General features: G+C 41.9%; 2 protein-coding genes across 2 annotated transcripts in view; one reads left to right on the top strand and one right to left on the bottom strand.

The window, feature by feature from the left end:
* Window positions 1–9,542, bottom strand: part of mdn1 (midasin AAA ATPase 1) — a 53,914-nt gene extending 44,372 nt beyond the window's left edge. Inside the window, exons 1-12 of the mRNA XM_069514626.1 lie at window positions 9,234–9,542; window positions 8,727–8,953; window positions 7,401–7,625; window positions 6,484–6,591; window positions 5,623–5,815; window positions 5,337–5,546; window positions 4,420–4,551; window positions 4,128–4,231; window positions 2,511–2,625; window positions 2,131–2,318; window positions 371–452; window positions 96–191 (exon numbers count right to left, since the gene is read on the bottom strand). Coding sequence (XP_069370727.1) covers window positions 96–191; window positions 371–452; window positions 2,131–2,318; window positions 2,511–2,625; window positions 4,128–4,231; window positions 4,420–4,551; window positions 5,337–5,546; window positions 5,623–5,815; window positions 6,484–6,591; window positions 7,401–7,625; window positions 8,727–8,953; window positions 9,234–9,329 — 1,776 coding nt within the window. The 5' untranslated portion in view covers window positions 9,330–9,542. The remainder of the gene's footprint in view (window positions 1–95; window positions 192–370; window positions 453–2,130; window positions 2,319–2,510; window positions 2,626–4,127; window positions 4,232–4,419; window positions 4,552–5,336; window positions 5,547–5,622; window positions 5,816–6,483; window positions 6,592–7,400; window positions 7,626–8,726; window positions 8,954–9,233) is intronic.
* Window positions 9,543–9,591: 49 nt separating this feature from the next.
* casp8ap2 (caspase 8 associated protein 2) lies at window positions 9,592–21,680 on the top strand. The gene is made up of 10 exons (XM_020091729.2): window positions 9,592–9,938; window positions 11,504–11,577; window positions 11,796–11,876; window positions 12,037–12,137; window positions 12,459–12,533; window positions 12,778–12,893; window positions 13,038–15,460; window positions 17,212–19,876; window positions 20,470–20,569; window positions 20,683–21,680. The coding sequence occupies exons 2-10, from the start codon at window positions 11,544–11,546 to the stop codon at window positions 20,743–20,745; spliced, it is 5,658 nt and encodes a 1,885-aa protein (XP_019947288.2). The 5' UTR covers window positions 9,592–9,938; window positions 11,504–11,543; the 3' UTR covers window positions 20,746–21,680.
* The last annotated feature ends 270 nt before the right edge of the window (window positions 21,681–21,950 follow it).

The raw sequence follows: 21,950 nt of genomic DNA, 5'->3' as shown, positions 1-21,950 counted from the left end.
AATGTCTGTTTAATCGGAATGTACTGCAGGAGGGCGTCTGCAGTCATTTGTCCCACGACACTCAAATATTTTACAAAACAAATACTGGTCAAAACCTTTTCTTTGGAGATGTTGAGCTTGATTCCGATGATCTCAGCCATTCGCAGTCGACTTTCAGGGTGAGACAACATGGCCGTGAAGCAGTCAAGAGCCTGAAAAGACATTTGCAAAGATAAATACACTTTGGATCACAGCAGCTGTTCCTCAGAGGAGTGGGTATTTCAGAACTTTATGACTGAGCTAAACAAATACAACTGAATACTGTTTTCCAACAGTAAGATAGATATTTATCTCTTTATTTTTTTTCTTTTAAATCAGTAAATCCACAAACCTCTTGGAAGACATGTTGTGCTGTAGCAGAGGAAGTGCTGTCAAAGTTGACACTGATCCGCTCGCACCATTTCAGTAAGTCCCTGTGGAATGAACATTTTTATACATTTTTGATGACTACAAGGGACAGCGCGTAATTCCTGGGTAGTAAATGAGCAGCGGAGCGAGAGATGTTATTTACAATCCCATAAATGAACTCATCATACAAGTTATTCAGGTATCACATAGGCAACAGCTCTCCAACATGATGAAAACACACTTGGATTTTATAAAATAAGTAGTTCTGCAACATTAGTAATTTTATTATAATGGTAATTTTATTATAGGCTACAGTGCAGGCTTATATTGTAAAACAAAAGTATTAATGTAAACCTAAAGTAAATGCATCTGTAACCTGGACCTCATGACCTCCATCAGCACATATGAGCATCACAATCCGAGCTATAAAGTCAATTACACTGATCGAGCGAGCGTGGAAACTACAGACACGCTGACTTATGGACAAATCAACATCAACAAACCATCTGAGGACCTCACTGTCGACAGGTGGAAAATTCAAAATGCATTAGGTACGTTGAGTGGTCTCTCGGAGAGAAGAGGTGTTTACAAATCTGTTACCTAATAAACTTTCCCCCTGTGTGACCTGGAGAACCGTTTCAGCCCATCGTCCAGAGGGCAGTCCAATCAATAATGTATCGAACGCAGCAGCAGCTAGTGGAAAGCTAATTAAAGTCGGCTGGTAGATTTGACTGGGGTGGGGGGTCTGACAGATGGAAGACCAAGGGGGCTGAAGGTCTGTATGTTTGCCCTGATGATCACAGGCGGGAGTCACAGCATTGAGATACATCCAATCCAATGTTTCTGCATGGTTGCTCAGGATGGTATGAACTTGCATGTTCAGTTTATTACTTACGATGCAATGTGATTCAATTTAGTTTGGCCTTAATTATACAACTGAAATAGTTTCATTTTTTAATTTCAGCATTGTGGAATTAACCTGAGGGGTTTTCCAGGTTTTCACAGCTTTGTAAATACATATTTGCTACTAGCTTCTTGTCAATAATGACAGTATTTGAAATCGTCCACAAACCTGGCCTGGTTTGAGATCTCTAGACCAACACAGCATCTGAGATAAGCACAGCAATCCAAACAGGTCTGAGGCTCACTTCATAACCAGCTGCCAACCGATCAGATACTGTTCGACGGACACAAGACAACAAGAGGGGCTGCGAGGTGTGCTCCGCTTGTTTCTCTGATAACGCAAGATTCTGAAGTTGACAACTAAAATCCTTCATCTACTTAAAAAAGATTTAAAAAGTGAATCATGTGGCTTGAAACTGGATTAAAACTTTAATTGTGAGGCCTCTGGTGGACAAACACAATCTTAATGTGTGTGCAAAGAGGATGTGACGCCACTGAAAGGCAACTGAAGGAATCGAACTGTCACCTTGATTAAAAGTACTGATTTCTTTAAGTATGAAAATGACAGGAAAGGTTTAGGATATACATCTGAACAAGTCTAGTCATTGTTTTAAACTTCTACTATAAAAAGATTACTATAGATTATACCTGTAATTGGGTATAATCTATAATATATGTTTCATTCTTGATTGCAACTACGTGTCTTGTTAATTCAGGAAAACACAGTATTTTGAAGTGATTGCTATATGCTTCCATAGATATTGCTTTACTGTGTCAAATCTTTATTTACAGCACAAACTAAAGTGAAGAGAGCAGACGGAGTGGTGTGCTGGGCCTGACCTCAGTGACAGGGCTCTCCCCTCCAGCGTTGTTGTGCTTTTGCTCTCAGAGTTGTGCTGCTGGGAGTTGTCAGAGGTTTGGAGGCTGCTTGTGTCCGGGTCAGAGTGCCGCTCCCCAGTCAGCTGGCAGTAGATATCCAGGAGACGGTCTGCCACCACTGTCAGCCTGGGATACCTGCTGACGAGCACCTGCATGCAGAGACGTGAGATAGAAATGTAATGTCCAGCAGAAAAAGCAGCAACATGAGACAGACAAAATACTGCATTTGTGGGGATTCTTTACAGAGAAATGGGAAACTGCTGAAAAATAAAATATGATTAAGGTAACAACTTAAAACAAATTGACCATAAACGGTCTAGATTACTGCCATAAACACTCACCTTCTTCAGCTCTTCACGTGTCATGTTGCCCATTTGCAGCTTGGTCCAGTACTTGTCCAGCAGCGCTGCATGAGAGTTCTGAGGCTTGTGCCAGCTGCCTCCACTGTAGTACGTCCTGCAGTTCACAAGCAAGACCTTGTTGTTAATTTCTCATGTCTTTTGTCCTTTTAAACAACAGAGTCTCACAATCATGCCCATATATTTCCCAGGTGTGTGGCGATGCTGAACGTCTCTCACGCTCTCCTTTTTTACTGATCACACAACTGCTTATGTGTCACGTTTTTTTGTGTTTTCGTTCAGAATCAGAATCAGCTCTACTGGTCAAGTTTGTTTTGCAAACTTACAGGAATCTGACTTCTAGTGTCTCTCAATTTTCATAAACACAGTACAAATGAAAAGCATTAGAGGGGTGACACATACCATGCACACGTGCTTTATATAGCCCAGTAGGCAAAGCTAAGTGTTTTGTTTTGTAATAGTGCCATTTAATAACTTCATTTATAGCATATGATGACTGATTGGTTGTGTCACTAATCGTGTTGGTTGCAAAGGTTTATATATTACTTCACTTCTGGCATCGGTTGTTATCACCACAAATTCTTTTGACAGCTTTTGTCTGTATCTTCCACATGTGAAATATTTGTTTCCTTTTTTTTTTTTTTTTTTGCATCTGTTTGCTTGTTAGAAGCATCATCAACTACCCCAGTCGCTCATGGTGAATCCAGCAGGGGATGCCCTGCTGTGCGCTCACATCGAATTCTGCTGATAATCCAAAGGCTCTTATTCAGACATGTGTGCTCACACATGCACCTCCTCCAGAGACAGTGCAGAGAATCTCTGGAGTTCAGTGCACGTCTGAAACCTCGTATATAACATGAATTCATAGTGACATCATAACGAGCATATGATCATGAATGATTTTTCAATCAATATAAGCTTTAGCTCTATTCCTGTAGGATTCAGACATACCTGGGAAATGCATTTTTGAAAAATCCATGAAATAATTTTGTGACTTCTACAAGACATCACTTAACATTTAACATCATAAGATAGGGAATACTTTTTCTGATCATTATAACCTTTAGATTGTAACAAACATATTTCTGCACCATATTATTGTTAACCATGTCCTTTAAGGATCAGCTCCAAAAGTGAATCCTCTGGAGAAACCATCCCCAGTAATGTTAGCACTAAGATTTGTGAAAATCCGTCCATGCTTAGTTGAGTTATTTAGTAGATACACAATGAAAACAATATTTTGCTTCGGATTATGCAGACACACGGGGTTACAAAGGTTGATTAACATAAACAGATGACTATTATGCAGAAGCATGCAAGTTAAAAAAAATACATGTTCTCACATGTAGCCTGTTGATTTTAAAAAACAAAGATGCACAAAAGACTGAGTTCTTTGAGATATTTGAGGAGAGGGCAGATGCAGCAAAGAGAATGCTACTGTGGCTTTTTGAGAACAGGTCGAGACTCTTCCTTCAGTAAAGGTCAGAGAACATGTCATCTCCTCACACTCTGCACATGCTGTCAGACCAGTATGTGCAGAGTTTCACCGAGCTGCTTGTGCACACATACTTCAGATTTCGAAGGCAATGATATTCTTACCTTCTTGTTGCAAAGAACTGAAATCCAGGCGCGACGTCGATGCAATCCTCCCGTCCTGGAATCATCAGCTTTTTATTCTCCATCAAAGGCAGCAGCACAGATATCTGAAAAAGGGACATTTTGGTCCAGTTGTGGATTGTGGGTGTGTTACAGAAGGTTTAATACTAAAAATCCTCTGTTAAAAAAAAAAGCGACTCAGAAAACATATCGTGAAAAACCCAGTTTGAGGTATACAGAGTGAGCACAAAAGAAACATGCAAGTGTTATTCTTTCTCAACATCTTTTAACTCACCACATCCAGAGGTGCATGGTCTATGTCCTCCAAGAGGATCCAGTGGCCTTTAGATACAGCTTGTGTCAGTGTTCCTGGCTGCCACACAAACTTCCCTGGAATATCGGTACAACGGTACATCCCAAGCAGCATCTGTGACACAAACATAAAGTTCAGCCTTTCATCTTATCGCCATTCAAAAATTTAAAGGGGCATCTCCAGCTATTTAATACTGCACTTACATTAAGGGGAGGGACTCACATGGGACAAATTAAAAAATGGAGAAAATCAAAGTAGCAGAGGCTGTAATATCCTGACCTTTAGTCTCTAGTACAGAGAGCTGGATCACACTATTCCCATGATGCAACTCAATAGTGTTGAGGAATTTTTGACTATCCTCACACATTATTATTAATACCACTTTATATTATGTATATTAAATTATATATGTACAGGAGAATAGTGCCTGTCTATTTCTACACATACTCCCTTCTCCCTCCAAGCAGTACCAAGGTCAGGTTATAGATAAAGAACAGAACAAAACGACTTCTGTCCAGACCAGGGTTTAATCCCCAAACCTCATACTTACATGCCTGAAAAAGTATATCACATGAGTGCTAATGTATACTGGGTTTGCACTGTCCAGTGGCAACAAGAGAGCATGTGTGTGCCAGTGTACATAGGAATTGCTCGAATAATAGCTCATCTTCTTCACATGTAAACAGTTGTATCATTGTAAAATGCTGAATTTATCATAATAATATGAAATGCCGGATATGTCTGGACGCCTGGCATATCCGTGGCAGAGTTGAATCTAAAAAAACAGTTGTGTGGATGTAGCCTCACACTGTGGAAAACTCCACCGAGTTCATTGAATTGAAAGTGTAAAACTGCTGGAGTGTTGCTTTTAAGTTTGGACTGATTCCTTTAATCCTCACCTTACTGTCAGTTTGATCCCCGAGTTGGACTTTGAGAAGCTCTGTAGCTTTCGTATGTCCGGTGATTTCAGCCATAAACTCTACCAAGGCAGTTTTACTGCATCCAATAGGACCCTCGAGGAGCACAGGCTTCTGGGAAGCTACAGCCAATGCCAGTCTTCTCAGGTTACGGCAGGTCGAGTCCACAAGCACCAGATCCTTCTGGTTAACCTATGAGCACAGGGCATCATTAGCGTGTTTTTTAAAAAACAAACAGCAGCAACCCATCTATGTGAGAGGTACATACCTGTTCAGCCTGTCTAGGAACTATCCTGGGTAGTACGACACCACAGACTGCTACCACATTCTGGGAAAGGTCCTCAGATACCACCTGGCCCCTGGTAAACTTATTAGCCTTCTCCTGGCGCCACATCACAGAGCCCTGATTGGCTAACACCAGCGCCTTTTCTACCTCCAGCTGCTGAGTTTCTTCCAGTGCTCTAAACAAGAAACGAAAAGTCCAGACATGCAGCTTAGAAAGCATCATTTTGGTTAACTTTTCACTTTGCAGCTGGGTACATGCCAACAATACCTGATGGTACTTAAAGTTAATATGTTAAAATTCCACACAACTTTCATGGTGTCAAATTTATAAACTCATTACATTTAATCATTCAACAGGAGGAATATTTATGTAAAACTCATTAATGGCACTCACATTTCTATGGTGGCCTCAAAACTTAAAGGTTCAGCGTGTAGAATTTACTGATATCTAGTGTTGAATGTTGCAGCTGAACACCCCTCAACTCACCCTCTCCTTCCAAACATCAAAAAGAAACTGTAGTAGCCTTTAATTGTCATAAAAATTCAAAAGGTGTTTAGTTTGTCCAGTCTGGACTAATGTAAAAAAACATGGCGGCCTCCGTAGAGAGGGTCCCCTCGATGTAAATATAAAGTATTTAAATATAAAGGGCCTTTTCTGGAGTAAAGAAAACTACAATTCATACAATTTAGATGAAATGAACTAGTGAAAACATCATTTGGATTATTCTACATTAAATTGCTGCCAGACATAGATCCCTTTCACCTAAATCTTACAACCTGGACCCATCTTCCATAATGCTCATCCCTTAATTTAATAATGGATAACAACAACAAAGGTACATACTTAATTTTCATGTGCAGGATCTCCTCATTTGCCAGGACCTTCCTCAGAAAGATGGTTTTCTGATTATCAGTCATGTGAGAGACCAGTGCTAAACAATGAGCAGTGTACCTGTTGGAGGAAACAATGGGGATACAGCGTTTATCTTGTTTATCAAATGAAGCAAAACATGTTGCACAGCCATAAGACAATACTGACATTGTACTAACAGCTAAATGTGAAACACCGAGACAGATATAGGAGAAAAACAATGGCTGTGACAGTAAACTGTAGAAAAATATGAGCAAATGTGGATGTGGAAATATTCTGTGGATGTTAAATCCGTGCTCACTGCAATCCTGGCAGTAAATGAGCCACTAAACATATGGAGATTTGCATGTCAGTAAAATAAACATACTCCAAACCAGATGTATGATTTGTACATATCTCAAATCTGGATGGATGATCATGTTAATAAGGCACATATGTAGCCATATATGTTGAATTTTGAGTAAATGGGCTGAAACATAAAGACACATTTCATTTTCATGTATATCCCAGATAAGCTGCTTTCAGACATGCATTGAACTCCAGAGATCCTGGTGTATGTGTGAACGCAAATGTTCAAGTGCGAGCCACAGAAGTCGATGTTTGAACTCAGCAAGAGAAGGTGTGTCGACACGAAAATGGAAGAAAAAGAAGAAAACTAACATGTCAGGATGAAGAAGCGGTGCCACATGTAAAATACACAGACAAAAACAACAATTTTCCAGAGTTCCTCCAAAGGACATGTCGGAAGTCAGACAGCTTTAATCTTTAAACTTGCCATATCTACATAAAAATGGAGATTTGCTGTAAACATCATTGAAATGAGATTAAACCTACAAAGACATCAAGGGTAATCTTGTCCTCTAAGAGTTTCACTGTATGGCCGTACATACCCTCGGACCATGACGTCGCTGGTGAGCAGCTGGGACACACAGGGACTCCAGTCCCAGAGCATTCGAAACTTGGCACAATCACTTTGAAGGAAACGTAGAGTGGCACCCATGAGGTCACGCATCTTCATCCTCCTGGGGCCATACTGGACAGCCGATGACTCTTCGCTGGTGAAGAAGAGCCTTTGAAACACTGGAGGGGCACTGTTGAAGTACTTTGCAGCAAACCTTACAGAGAAGAATACAATAATGAGTTAGTGTGGAGGTGGCTGGTGAAGAGGCTGGCTCAGGTTCCTGCCCCAGTGCGACAGGAAAGGTGCAACAACTTAGGAGGAAGTGGTATACAACATGAACCCCATGTTCACTATTCATTGTGTTTAGTTTGTGGTGACACAATTTTTTATAATTGCATTTGTATTCAATATGGACTATACAAGTTAAAGGAGTACTTTTTGCAAATTCACTTCAGCATGCCGACAGGAGCATTTAGGAGGCAGGGGATCATACCATTGACCTGGTTAGTGGTCGACACGCTCTACCACCTGTGTTGTGGAGGGCACTAAGACAAAAACTGGTCGTACCACCTTAATTATTTAGGTTTATTTTGTGCTCAAGCAGAGGCCTGTAGTGTGAAGCAAGATTTGTTGTTAGCAAGGTAACTTTGGGTTTTTAGTGATTATAACAGTGATTTAAATCTTACAGTGTAAATTACCAAGGTACATTACACTGCACCTCTAACCTGGCCCGAAGCAGGTTTGAGATAACAAGTCAGAACCTGTGAACAGTCTGACTACTGACCAATAAGATCACTGGGGAACCAGAGTCTTTACCCCTACAGGGACAAAAGAGCTTAAACAGTGACAAAAAATAAAATGCAAGCTATATTTATATAGCTCACAATTGTTTTGCGTTTCCAGACTTCCATTGTGTTTCTATGTATATCCTTTGCCTGGCTTTCATGACCAGAACTTACTTACTTACTCTCTAGTATTTACTTTCTATTCTAATACATTATTATGTATCCATATTGTTTACATTTCACTTGCTGATTTAACCGAATTTATCTGCAGTATCAGCAATTACCACCGCCCCCCTGTGACAATGGATGGACGGATATTAACATTTAACCTGATATCATATCAAGAACTTGTTTGTGTGGCGGTCGTCCTCCAACCAGAGGGTTGGCAGATTGATGCCCAGTTTTCCCCATGTGCGTGCCCAAGTGGCCCCTCATAAATGTTGAATGCAGTAATTGGAAGTCGCTTTGGATAATTCTGTACATTTTTTTACTGGAGGGGGAAAAGAAAAGTTGGTCGAGGGTCCACTTACGCCTGTGCATCAGGACTGATGCTGAGGAGCTTGCTGAGGGCCACGCACAGGCGCTCGTGGAGGTCATGGTTGATCCTGCCACCGACTCTGACCCTCTCCGCGTTCCTCTCCAGCAGGTCCAGGATCAGCGGCCGCAGGTGTCGTGCAATCAGCAAGGTGTAATCCTTCTCCAGCAGCAGCTGAGCCAAGCACTCCAGAATACACTGTCTGTCCTGTTGGCTCCATATCTGAGGGCAGAGCATGTGACAGGAGGAAGATCCCCATTGATCTATTGATTGGTTATCAGGAACCAATATCTCTTTAAAGATATTTACACTTGAGGCAGCAGCATAGATGTATCCACACAACACACACTAAAACAACATGATCAGTACAGTGACTACTGACATGTGAAGGGATGGTTACTGCGTGCTACCACATGACACGTTTTTCTGAGTCTCAGAGTGAAAACTAAATGTAAACACATCATTTTTTCCCCCACACAAACCAGGAAGCAACACGTCTTACCTGCTTTGACAGATACTGGCTGAGTTCGTTGTGACTTTTGTCAACATGTCTGGATATGGTGCCCAGTGATGACAGGCTCAATTCTAAATTCTCCATCCTATCATTTGTCGCATGTGGAGCTGCGTTCTACTGCGGAAACAGGCGCGCGCGTCCAATAAGCCGGTTTAGTGTAAATAAAGCAAAATGTGAGGTTCATCACGCGCGTGTGTGTCTGAGATTGTATCACAACACACACACACACACAAGCACGTTCCCGTTACTGGTGTTAAAAATCCTGTCCACATGTGACTGTGACACAAATGCTTCCGGGTCGGCTTTGGCTGCACAACCTCCCCTCCCGTCGCTCCCCGGACGTCGCGCAGTGATGACATAGGCGGACAGCGGCGCCGGCACAGCGCTACTCTCTCCGCGAGAAAAAACAACTTTCGCCCGGTTAAAACCTCCTCATCCGCCGGTTAACGCTCCCGATTGTGTCGGAGGGTCGTTGTAGATCGAGAGGCGGCACAGTCCCGCTGTAAATGATCTCATCTGGGGTTTGACTATTAGGTTTTTTAAAGATTTTTGAGGAATCGAGGAGCTGCAAGAATACACCCAGAGCAGTGACAGACCGCGGGAAAATGTCGTTACTTCCTGTGCACTAAAAAGTCTTGGCGCGACATTACGGTTGTAAACAACGGGAGGACACGCAGCAATACGCAGCAACAAGTAAGTCACCAGATTGATACTTAGCTTGTTGTTAAGCTACCGTGTTTTTACACAGACGTGGGTTGTGTGTGGAGGATTCACAGTTTCTTCAACTTACACAATGGACTACACACACTGCTCCACTAACAGTCTCCCTCAGCCTCAGATTAATAAGCAGCACACAGCAACTTGTTGTTTAGATCAGCAAAATACTAAAAATACTAAACAGCTGTATTACAACATCCTCAGTATAATGTAATTAATGCAGTTCTCAATAAAACATTCACTCAAATCCTAGTGGCTGGATCAGGAGCTGTGTTTCTACCGTCCAGGGTAGTTTTCTAATAGTGAAACGTGTTTTATACTGAGTTGTCCTCCATCTTTAACTTTTAACACCTGATCTAAGTGCAAATGTCCGGGGCAAGCTCTTGTGTTCTCGTGAGGGTGATGAGGGTAGGACAGGACTGTGGCAGGCAGCCATAGTGATGTTAATGTGAGCCTGAGCTGAGGGTGTCAAACATCGCATTTAAACTGCGGGTTCAAAGTGAAGCAACGACCAGTCAGACCCTTGAGGTGCAGCAGCAGCTCTCTGTGGACGTGTCTGAGTCCAGGCCTGCTGTTGAAGCGCATTGTTCAACGATGCCTTCTTTGTTCTGACAGTAGTGAACAATAGGGCTAGCATCATGCTAACAACACCACTGTTAGCTTCTCCTTGCCCACTATGGATAATAGCCAACATAGTGTAAAGGCTTAGCTTAAAGATCCAGGGTGTGAGATTAAGAAAGGGATCTTTTGGCAGAAATTGAAAACAAAGTAACACAAGTGATGTTTTCACTAATGTGTGATCATATAAACTGTACAAGTGATTTACCTTACAATGGGCTCTTCATATCTAAATACTTTATATTTACACCAGGAGTGTGTCTTCTACAGAGGCCGCCATGATTTTTTTACAGTCGTCCAAACTGGACAGACTAAACATCTTTGGAGTTTTTATGACAACTGAAGGCGACCACAGGTTCTCTGTCATGCAATATGTACGACAGCTGCAATATGTAACATCACCTCTAGATGTCACTAACATCTACACACTGAACCTTTAATAAAGCAGCTGACAAATCAAAGTACGTTGTTACAGTAATACATTCACATAAAGACGTAGTTCTGGTCATGCTCCTTGTCAGTGTGGTGAACTGATTTAACAGATGACTCCATTTACAGTGAATGCTGTTACAGTACACACAGTTGGATGACTCATCAGGATTTAATTAGCAGCACCCAAATGCTAAAAACACTTGATCCTACATTTCCCATAATGCAACCAATAGCATCTTTGCGTTAAATCATCTCTGACATATGACCACATCTATCAAACTCCAGTTTGCTCTGCAGACATTGGTAGCAATGGTTTGGAACTTAATTTAAAGTTGTAAGAATTAAAAAGGACTTGATAAGTGTTTGTTAATATCTATATATTTTAACAACTTTTCCTGTGGCAACATCACATGTTTGCATCCCTATGTTTGTAGAGGATGATATTTGTAGACTGGGAATAGTTATTAATTATCCTTTTGCATTGTTTCCAGGTATTCTTTAAGAAACTGAGCCACTGGGACATTAGGAACAATGGAGAACGTAGACACTACTGATGTTCCTGGTCGTAAGTGCACATCTATTATTCTATTATACATATAGACTGTTACTTTTACCTTTACATTGTTCTTTATGAGATGTAAAAAAAGCTACAGCACAATATAGTATATTGTCTGGATGAGCAGTGGTTTCATTCCATTTCTCAGGCACAAAAATGTGGATAAAGTGTGGCTGTACATAACCAATGAAATGCATTTAGATGTAAAACATGTATTATTCCCATAGTGTCGGTGTCTGATGTCAATGTTAATGAAGATTCTGTGGATATCTACGATGACCTGGATGTTGGTTTTCACAGCAATGCAGGTAAAAGTCCTTTTATTACTGTAGTTTCACTTTATTCTTCCTCTGCAAAAAAATAAATTAACACAGATAGACAAAGTCCAAAAAGCACACATTCTATTGTACTTCATTGAGGCTGAGTGATGTTTTTTCTTATTTATTGTCTTATTTTTGTTTATTACAGAGAACTCAACTCCAAATGCATCTCAACTGAAAGATTCTATGGATCTATATGAAGAAATTGTCACAGAGGAACAACAGAGTAGAGAGTCATTGTACACAGATGTGAGTTTCCATGTGCCTCAGGATTCCTTTCTCTCTTCTTACTAGTCATAATGTGCATTTTATTCTGAATAAGAGGTTGGAGATAAATATGTGTTTGCTGTTGGTGTTTTGATTTCTGCAGCCTTTTCCCAACATTGTTTTTTTTGCAGGTTGGACAGTGCATAGCAGTGATCACTGTGATGTAAATAGGTGATAGTGGATTTCTCCAAGGTTTAAGTCAAATAGTATAGCAGTGCAAATAGTAGCAGAGGTCGTGAAAGGGATATAAAAAATACGTACTTCTCACACATCTCACACCCTCTTCTTTTTGTGTGTTTGCAGCTGAAGTCCAGATTCCAAGCAGCTCAAACCCAAATCAAAGAGTTGCACAGGAGATTGGAGCAGATGGAGATGCAGGTTTGTTTTATTTTCTGTATTTTTTCTGCTGATGAAAAGGTGTACATTATTGATCCCCCCCCCAATATTATCATCTTTATACGGACGATTATTTTTACTTTAAAATGTGTCTAATTCTGAAATTAGTTGATAATCTACTAAGGTCTTGTATCTACATTAAAATTGCTTTATTGTGTTGAATAACAGAGTATATTACAGTTGTGAAATAAACACTAAGCTACTCTCTCCCTTTCTTTTTGAACAGAACACAGGGTTAAACACTGAGAACTACCGCCTCAAAAAGAACATCTCTGCACTTTTACAAACAGCGAGACAGGAAGTGACACGTAAAGACACAGAGATTCAGAGGCTGAATCAACAGTACGTTTAAAAGTATATGTGTGTGTGTGTGTGCATGTGCGTGCGTCATAACTGTATGGTCCTTACCACTGTGTCCTGTAGCTATCTCTATGATTTGATCTGCGTTCAAACATAAATCTGTTGTTTAAACTTTGTTTTCATCAGGTCAGAGAAAGGTCGTCATCACTATCAGTCTCACAGCAGTAGGCTCCCTCCTCCTCCTTCTCGCCCACTGTCGAATCCTCCGCTTCCATCCGGTCCTCCACCACCTCCACCACCTCCTCCACGTCTGCCGACTTCACCTCCCAGAGAGAATAAGCCGTCAAGGAATCCTCCTCACTCTTCAAGGACAGAAAGTCCAGCCAGTCAGCCCATTGGCTCCTGCATTGAGACACAAGCTTCTAAAGCATCTTCTCATAGTCATTCTAAAAGTTCTTCGAGAGGAGGTGATATACCCGACAAACATACTGGGCGCTCTGTCAGCAAGTCCAGCAGCAGTTCATCAGGCCAGCACAGTGATTCAGACAAACACAAGTCTAAACAGAAAGAGGACAAAAATCAAAGTCATAAACTATCTGAATCAACAGATGGACGACCTAAAAGTGATTCATATTCCAACAAGGACAGTCACGCCTCTGAGAGAAACAGGTCTCATAAAGCAGACAAAGACACAGGACGGAAGCATGACTCCAGGTCATGTAAAAGCAGGAGCATCTTAAATGTTGAGGGACACCGCAGATCAGACCGGAGTAAAAGCCCCCCACCAGAGATTTTACGCAATGCATCCCCCTCTGGTGACAGCACAGGGAGAAGTCAGGAAAGGAGACAAGACAAAACCAAATTGGCGCTGCCGGACTGTGAGCAAAGTGCAGCACGCAGTTCTAAAGAGGGCAGCAGCCGAGATCATAGAAAGATCAAGAGTGATGATGGACGTAACCGGAGTTCAGATTCCAAGGACCGAACAAAATCCTCTTCGAGTCTACACACCGAGCGCCACACTGTTTCCTCCAAGGAGAGGGAGGGAGAGCGACCATTGAAGGATCATCAGAAGAAGGAAGAAAGAAGACCTGAAGGTGAAGACAGCAGAAAGCATAAAAAGAGCAAGCTTTCAGAGATGAGCCGAAAGAAACAGAGATCAAACGAATCAGATAAAGGTAAAGATGTCAATAAGGAAAGTCAGGAAAAGACCCACAATGCCTTAGAAAGAGCATCTAAAGAACCACATATCCCAGATAAAAGCTCTGTGGAAGAAAATAGTCCAAACAGGAAACTGTGTTTCATGGAAACATTGAATCTAACCCTCTCACCGATTAAGAAGCCAGTGTTGCCCATCGAAGCCAGCCAGGACGTCCCCACAACGAAGGACAAGGTGGCTGAAAACAAATCAGATGATGAGAATTTACAGTTTTGTGCTGAAGACATGTGTGTCATAGACGAAGCAGAGTGCAGTGACTTAAACTCTGGACTGGAAGATGTGCCAGAGCAGTCATCGAATATCCCCAAAGAATCAAGCTCTGAAAGGACACACAAGAGGTGTAAGGATGATGCAGAAGATGTCCTGGAAAAGGACAAGCGTCCTAGTGAAGCTGAAGCGGTCAAAGTGCTTGAAGAGAGTGTAGTCCAAACTACCTCAGCATTCAGCCAACCCCTAAATACAGCAGCGAGTCAGCAGAGTGTGCATCTTACACCGAAATCACCAGAGTGTTGTTCTCTGAAGACCACAGAGAGCGACATCTCAAACAGTCTGACCTCAGACAGACAGGCAGATAAATCGAAACCAGTGGAGGTGATAGACAATATCAGTGATACACCAGGAAGTGTTTCCAAACAACCCACAAGCGATTACACTACACCACTACCAAAAGTAAACCCTGGAAATAAAACTGAGGAAACCGTGTCTGACCCTGATGTCCTTGAGTCAAGGACAGTGACAGAGAAAAGCTTCCCCGTGGATTCAGTTGAAGAAGCTCCCACTGCTTCACCCTCAAAGGAACACGCTGTAGCTGAAGAGGTTCCCGACAGTCCCAGACGTCAACAGATTCCTGCCACTGCTTTGACACCAGACTGTCAGCAAGGAATCCACCCCCCTGCTTCAGTCACTTCCATTCACAAGAAAGATGCCAGTCATATGCAAAATGGTCCAAAAGACACAGATGCTGTATCCAGCACAATAAGCCTGGAATCACTTCCACAAGAAGGGCTGAGTTTACCTGAGGCTATTTTAGTTCTAACACAGACAAGCGAAGAGGCTAGCGACAGCAATAGTATCTGCGCTGAGCCGAGCTCCTCCACCGGCTGTATCGCAGTGTCCAAGGTCAGCAGCACGACAGAGGAGACGGTCCCGTCAGACAGTTGCCTCGCTTTCACACCGAGAAAGAGCTTCAGTCCTGGAAAGAACCGAGAGAGTAATGCCAAGCCTTCCAGTTCAGTGCCACTGCTTCATGACGAGGACTCCATGATGCGCACACTCAGCAATCTGAAGAGGATCCCTGATGCCATTAGCCCTCTGAGGAGCCCGATACGGATCACCAAGAGAAGTCACGTCCACGTTCACGCCAAGCCTGGTCATGTCAAGAGCCTCCAAAAAGGTAATGTTAGCCTGATAACAAACTTCAATTTGACATTCATGCAGGAGATTAGAGTGGCTGTTAGGGACTTACAGGCCTGTTGTCTTGTGATCACGACTACACAGTGTCTTCATTATTATATCTCTGGCAGACATAATTTTTTAGTGCTCGTATTTATTTTAAAGTTGGTCATCCTTTGGAGATGGTTGAATTCAGTCATAATCTTGATGTCTGATTTTACTTTTATTAACTGAAGATGCCAAAATAGAGCTTATAAGTAAATCTTTGCTTTACACGTCAGTCTGGGGAGGTCAACGAGAATACAGCTGTGTCTTCTGTGGCTAGAGAGGGAGCTGTGAGAAGTCCATGTTAGCCAGGGTTTAAATCAGCCTGTGTAAATATGTAAAAAGTGGCTCCAGGATACAATAATCTACCAGCATCCCTCACCCAAATCTTTGATCAGAGTCAGCAGTCAAGTTGCATTGTGGGCAATGTAGGCACCAGGTTTTGCAAAGACTGTGGAAGGAAAGAATATTACATCTAGCTCTGCTGCAACTATTTCAAAACGTTTCCTCCACCACCAAGAGGCAAATTGCCTCATGTCTGTGTGGTAATTTCCTCAGAATAAACTCTTTTCCAAGTTCAGTTACAGGACAACGTGGTGCTGATGTACCAAAACATTAAGTATTTCATTATTTTTGAAACCTATACTAAAGTAACACAAGATGCTCCAAATTCCTGATAATCTGATATTCCCCTTCTAAAAGTAATTATTTTTACATTGTTCCGACAACATTACTTTATTTTCTTAAAATTACATTTTTTTCTATGAGAATTTCAGAATAAAGTCATTCATTTAAATAATACATATCTAGTACTGATAAGTGATATTATGATATAATTCTGGAAAGCTCAGATTTGTTCCCCTTTCAGTAGCCCTATTACTGGAATGTTTTCACCCTGAAACCAACGTCCAATTAATGCACGTTCTGATATTTATGATTGTTGTATTTTCCTAAGACTGGAATGTTCACTCAAATATTTAAAAACATATTCACATTTCAACTTTGTACCATCACTGTAGCATAAGGGATTAAAGGGCTAGTTCACATAAAAATGAAAATTCACTCATTATCTACTCACCACAATGCCGATGGAGGGATGGGTAAAGTGAATAATGCCAAACTGATCCTCCTTCAGATGTAATGAAACAGAAAAAAAACATACAGTTACATGCATCTATGCTGCTTGTGTGGTGTCATCCATGTGTCCGCAAGCCCCAACATTCATATTCGACTTTTCTGTGAACCATCCCTTTAGCTGGAAATGGTGAATGAGGTTCACTGTTGAATGAAAGCAAAGAGCTGCTCCGAACAGAAATGCATTATCTCCCCTCAGGTCATTGTGTGATCAGGTTACATCAGTAGTTTGTTGATCACTCTTTTACATGAAGCATCCATGCTGGGAAACAGAATAGGTCCAAGTGAACTTGCTGCCGACATCAGTATATCCCAATGGTACAAACCAAATTTCATATTACAAAATTACTACTGTAATCATAGATCTGTCATCTTGAATGGCTAACTGTTTAGCATGTTTTATTTTCACTCTCTAATTTATGTGTTATGACTCAAATGGACAGAAATGTAGATCATTTACTAGATAGTGATCTTTTAATGCTGTGATATATTTATTATACACATGACCTGCTGATTTGTAACTACCACAGAATCTTAATTTCAGCTTGTTTTCTCTCTCATCTTCTTGTGCAGATTTCTCCAGCACAGCTGTCGATGTCAACTCAAAGAAGTTGGATGTAAACAAAGAGAACAAATATCCTGGTCCTCCTGCAAAGCATGACATCCTCAATGTGGTGGACAAGGTGTCTGAGATGCAGTCCAGTCTCTCTGAAACTGAACTGGAGGAGGGGGAAATTTTAAGTGAGAGCGACGAGGCGTCCGCTGGTTCCCCAGTTCCTGCAATCAAGAGGGCGAAGTTGGTACGACCTGTCAGAAACAAACCAAGTCCCAAGTCTGTGCTGAAGAGGAAATCTGAGGAAAGGTGTGTGGGCTCAAAAGAAACCAGCGAAACACCAGGTGGTTCAACACGGAGTCCAAAGAGTCGTTTTAAAACGGTTTGCCCTGCAGCAACCAAAGCTTCCTTTTCCAACATCGAGGAAATAATGGAGACATTCAGGTTGGTTCGCAGTGAGATCCGAAAAAAGTACATGAAGCTTCACAAAACCTTTCCCAGGAAGAGTTTCAATGGCATTGTTGACAATTATCAGGAATCTTTTTTAGAGTTTGTGGATGGTGCCCATTTTGGTCAGATATGCAGTCAGGCAGGAGAGCTGAAATCCACGCTGAAGAATCTGATTGCGTCCGTGTTTAGCAAAGTGTCAAATAATGGCATTGTGAAACGGATCTTTGAACAGCAAGCAGTCGACCTGAAGCTGAAGCTGTGGGACTTTGTTGATGCTCAAGTAGACTGCTTGTTCATGGACATTAATGTTGCACTGAAGAGTCTCTGCAAACCAGCAAGAGGTTCGGCTGAGAAGAAGAAGCCCGCTCGTAACGAGGAAGCATCCGCACAGCCGCCTTTAAAGAAGCCTCAGTTTCAACAGAAGGAAGCACAGTCCGCTCCGACCAGCGTGAATCAAATCAAGCCTTGCACTGTAGTGCCTTACAAAACAGGGCTTGGAAGCAGAGGCAAAGACATCAGAATCAGTCACGAGGAAAAAGACTGCAGTATTAACCCACATCAAACAAATACACAATCTGTAACGGACTTCCCTCCTCCTAAAACAGTTTCTCTAACTCCAGAGAAAAGTAGCATGACCTCTTTGGTTGTCTCTCAAAGTGGCTCTTTGCTCGACAAAACCGACTTTGAACTGCTTACAGAACAACAAGCCTCCAGTTTAACGTTCAACCTGGTGAGGGACTCTCAAATGGGAGAAATCTTCAAATGTCTTCTCCAAGGATCCGACTTGCTGGAAAACAGCAGCATCGCAGGGGACAGCACAGCATGGTCCCTCTGCACTCCGAAGAAGGATGGCGAGAGGTTCATCAGCATCACCACCCCAACTAAATTTGACTCTCCGTCTAAACTGCTTACCCCGGCCAAATTCAACACCCCCTCCAAACTCATCACCACCTGGTCGAGCATTTCACCTCGCAAGATGTCATCTCCTCGGTTGAAAGAACAGATCCCCCTGAATCCAGCTTTGTTTGACGAGAACTGCTTGTTAGAGCTGCCGGTGGAGAATAAAACGATGCTGCAGTCTTCTCAAAGGTATTCCATACTGACTGAAGATCTGGCTGTCTCACTCACCATTCCATCCCCCCTCAAGTCTGACAGCACTCTCAGCTTCCTACAGCCATCGAGCATGCACACCATGTCCACTCCAGACAGCGTCATAAGCGCTCACATTAGCGAGGACGCCCTGCTGGACGGCGAGGACGCCACCGAGCAGGACATTCACCTCGCCCTCGACACCGACAACTCCAGCTGTGGCTCCGGCAGCAGTGGGGCCTCATCCGCGCACGCCACAACTTTCTTCTTCAAGCCTGACGTGCCCATGCAAGCCCTGGTGATGGAGAAGTCCAATGATCACTTCATCGTGAAGATCCGCCAGACAGCTGCGTGTGCAGACGTCACCCTCACTGCCGACGAAAGCTTAAGTAAGACACTGACAGAAGAAGATCTCCAGCATAGAGGAGACATACCAAGTGAAGAAAGTCAAACAAAATCGGTTTTGTGGGACAAATCGCAGGAGGGAAGTACTGCGTCACATGTTGTGCTATCTGAGAACAGTCTGTCTAACTCTGTTGAAAGCTCTGGGATCTCCCAGGCTGCCACAGCCCCAGAGAGCTGTCTATCTCAAGATAAAAGCCCGACACTAAATAAAGATCCATCCCACAAAAAAGAAGAAGTGTCAACTCAAAAGAGTAAGGCACGTTTTAGTTTTTCTGAGGTGTCACAGCCAGGGAAAAATGAACCCGTTGCCATTCCTTCAGACAACAGTTTGCACAGCGGTGCTCAAAGCTCTGTGAAGATTGGCGAGGCAGCCCCTGGAGAAGGTCTCGCTACAGAGAGGCAAACACACCTCAGAGAAGAAGACATGGAAACTCCAAAAAGTCCCTCAAAAGCTCTTGTGAGGGACGCAATGGAGGTGTCTGCGTCTGACGGTATCCCGGAGAACATGTACAGCACACCGGAGAAAGACCAGTGGGCTTGTGACAGAGGCAGAAAACGGAAGAGCAGCCATGGTCAATCAAAAGCAAAGCGGCCCAGAAGGAAGGAGGTGGAGAGTACAGAGAAGATGGAGCCTAAAGACGATAATGAGTCCATATTGTCCCCAATGTCTTTGTCCCCCAACAGCCTCTCAGCCAAGAATGTTGTGAGGAAGAAAGGCGAGGTGGTGATATCATGGACGAGGTCAGTAACTGGTTCTGAATGAACTTTAATACATCTTAAACGAGTCCCCACATTATTTCAAATAGCTTTTGATTTTGCGCATTGAAATTTCATCTAAATTGTACTTTTTAATGCAATTAAATTTTCTGCATTAAAAAAATATTGTACACAGATGCAAAGAAAGCACTTTTACATTGTAATTTAATTGGATTTATGTTTTATTTTGAGGTATTTCTTCTTTTACTAAGTTAAGAATCTTAAATTTCAGTAATTGGAAGATTTTAAAATCAGACCTGTGCTTTTTCTTCTTCTTATTCCTTCTTGCAAATCGATATTTGAATCCCTGACGCTCTTTCTCAGATCTCAAAGCCAAAACCATAACCAAATTCCACCTCAGAACCAAAGAGACAACTTTGGCATTTAAATTATTAGTCAGGACAAAACTCTTTTTTTATAAATCATGTTCAGCCTCTGGTGCTAAACACAAAGTTTGGAGAAATTCAAGTACTTGTTTTCTTTTTGAGACTATGTTCTCGTACTTTTGTGTTAATTTTGGACGTGGTTAACTTGGCATCTATTTGTTTTAAGTCTCATTGCTTTGCTTCTTCTTGCAGAGATGAAGATCGAGCGATTCTGGTTGAGCTGAAGACGAAAGGGGCTTCACGTGACACTTTCTCTGCTCTGTCAGAAAAACTCAAAAAGCCCGCAGGGCAGGTGAGTTCATCTCTGTTGTTGATTTTTAGGTTATTTTCATTCATCATCTTAAAGATTGCAGGCTGCGATGAAGGAACATCCATTGACCCATGTACTTTTTTTCCTTTTCTCAGATCGCTCACAGGTTTAATCAGCTCATGAAGCTTTTTAAGAAGCAGGAGAAGATGGACACCTGACGCCCCACACTGCTGGGCTTCGTTGAATGCAAATAGCTCTTGTTTCCATGCACATCCTGAAGCAGCAGTCCGGGCATGTAGGCTGCCGTTCATGGGACAGGTGCAGGAAGACGTGAACGCAGTCCTGGCCGAGTCATTACGTGGTCTGGTTGGGTCACATGGAGAACCACATTGTCTACAATGACCATGAGGAATTGATGTCAATCATACTCCGACCATCGGCTCAGCAGAAATTTGGATATGCATCCGTGATAGGTTTAAAGTCCAGTCACTGTGTGTGAAGATGTTTTTGCTCCCGCTTATTGAACTTATCTTGGGAAAAGAATTCAAAGTTCGAGAAATAAGAATTCAGCAATAATGACTTTACCTCCTCAGCTCAACTGACTAGATAGATTGATATGAAGGACAAAACAATCGTTGCACACTACATTTAATTAATCAGTATTGGTTCTGGATATTTGCTGGTCCTCAGACTGATGTGACTCTGTCCTCAGCGCAGCATCTGTTCATCTCTCCTACCTCTGTCTTTGCAGATGTGCAAAACTTCATCCTGTCTAGTCTCAAACTTACATTTCTCTCAAAACAGAAACAACTGCCTTTACACTATTACTATCAATAATAATAATATTTTCACTTGACATATGGGACTGAATTCTGTGTGTGATATTTTGGATGTTTTTTTTTTAAACGGATGTATTGGAGGGGAGGGGGTGGGCCGTGTGTGGTGGTGCTGCTTGGCATCTTTCAAGGTTATTAAAATGGTTATATGCCCAATGTACAGTGAAGTAAATTTATCCCTGTTAATACGAATTAAAACTTTTATCTGTGGGCCTACTTGCTATTTAGTTTGATCCCAATTCTTATGAACAGCATGGAATGCAATATTGTGAATATTGTACATAATTCTTTACTGAAAATAAAGTTTTATTTATTTACGCTGGTCTTGTTTTATTCTTTTGCAAAATTGAGGAAATATAAGATGTAAAAATGGAACTTGAGGTAGAAGACACTGTTGTGTATGAATTGCAATCACTATGACACAATAATTCATCAAGTGGGCCACAAAGTACGGCAATTGAGCTCTGAGGTATGCTAGTTACCACTTATTTATATATCTTTATCTAATATTTCACTGTCAGACTAAATACACTGCTGTGTGAATTATATATTGGTCAGTAAAATCAAAGTCCTTTTAAATATAAGCC

This window comes from Paralichthys olivaceus, chromosome 19 (genome assembly GCF_024713975.1).
Source record: "Paralichthys olivaceus isolate ysfri-2021 chromosome 19, ASM2471397v2, whole genome shotgun sequence".
Taxonomy (NCBI): Eukaryota; Metazoa; Chordata; class Actinopteri; order Pleuronectiformes; family Paralichthyidae; genus Paralichthys; species Paralichthys olivaceus.
Note: the sequence above shows the minus strand (reverse complement) of the source record. Positions and strands in the feature narration are given on the sequence as shown.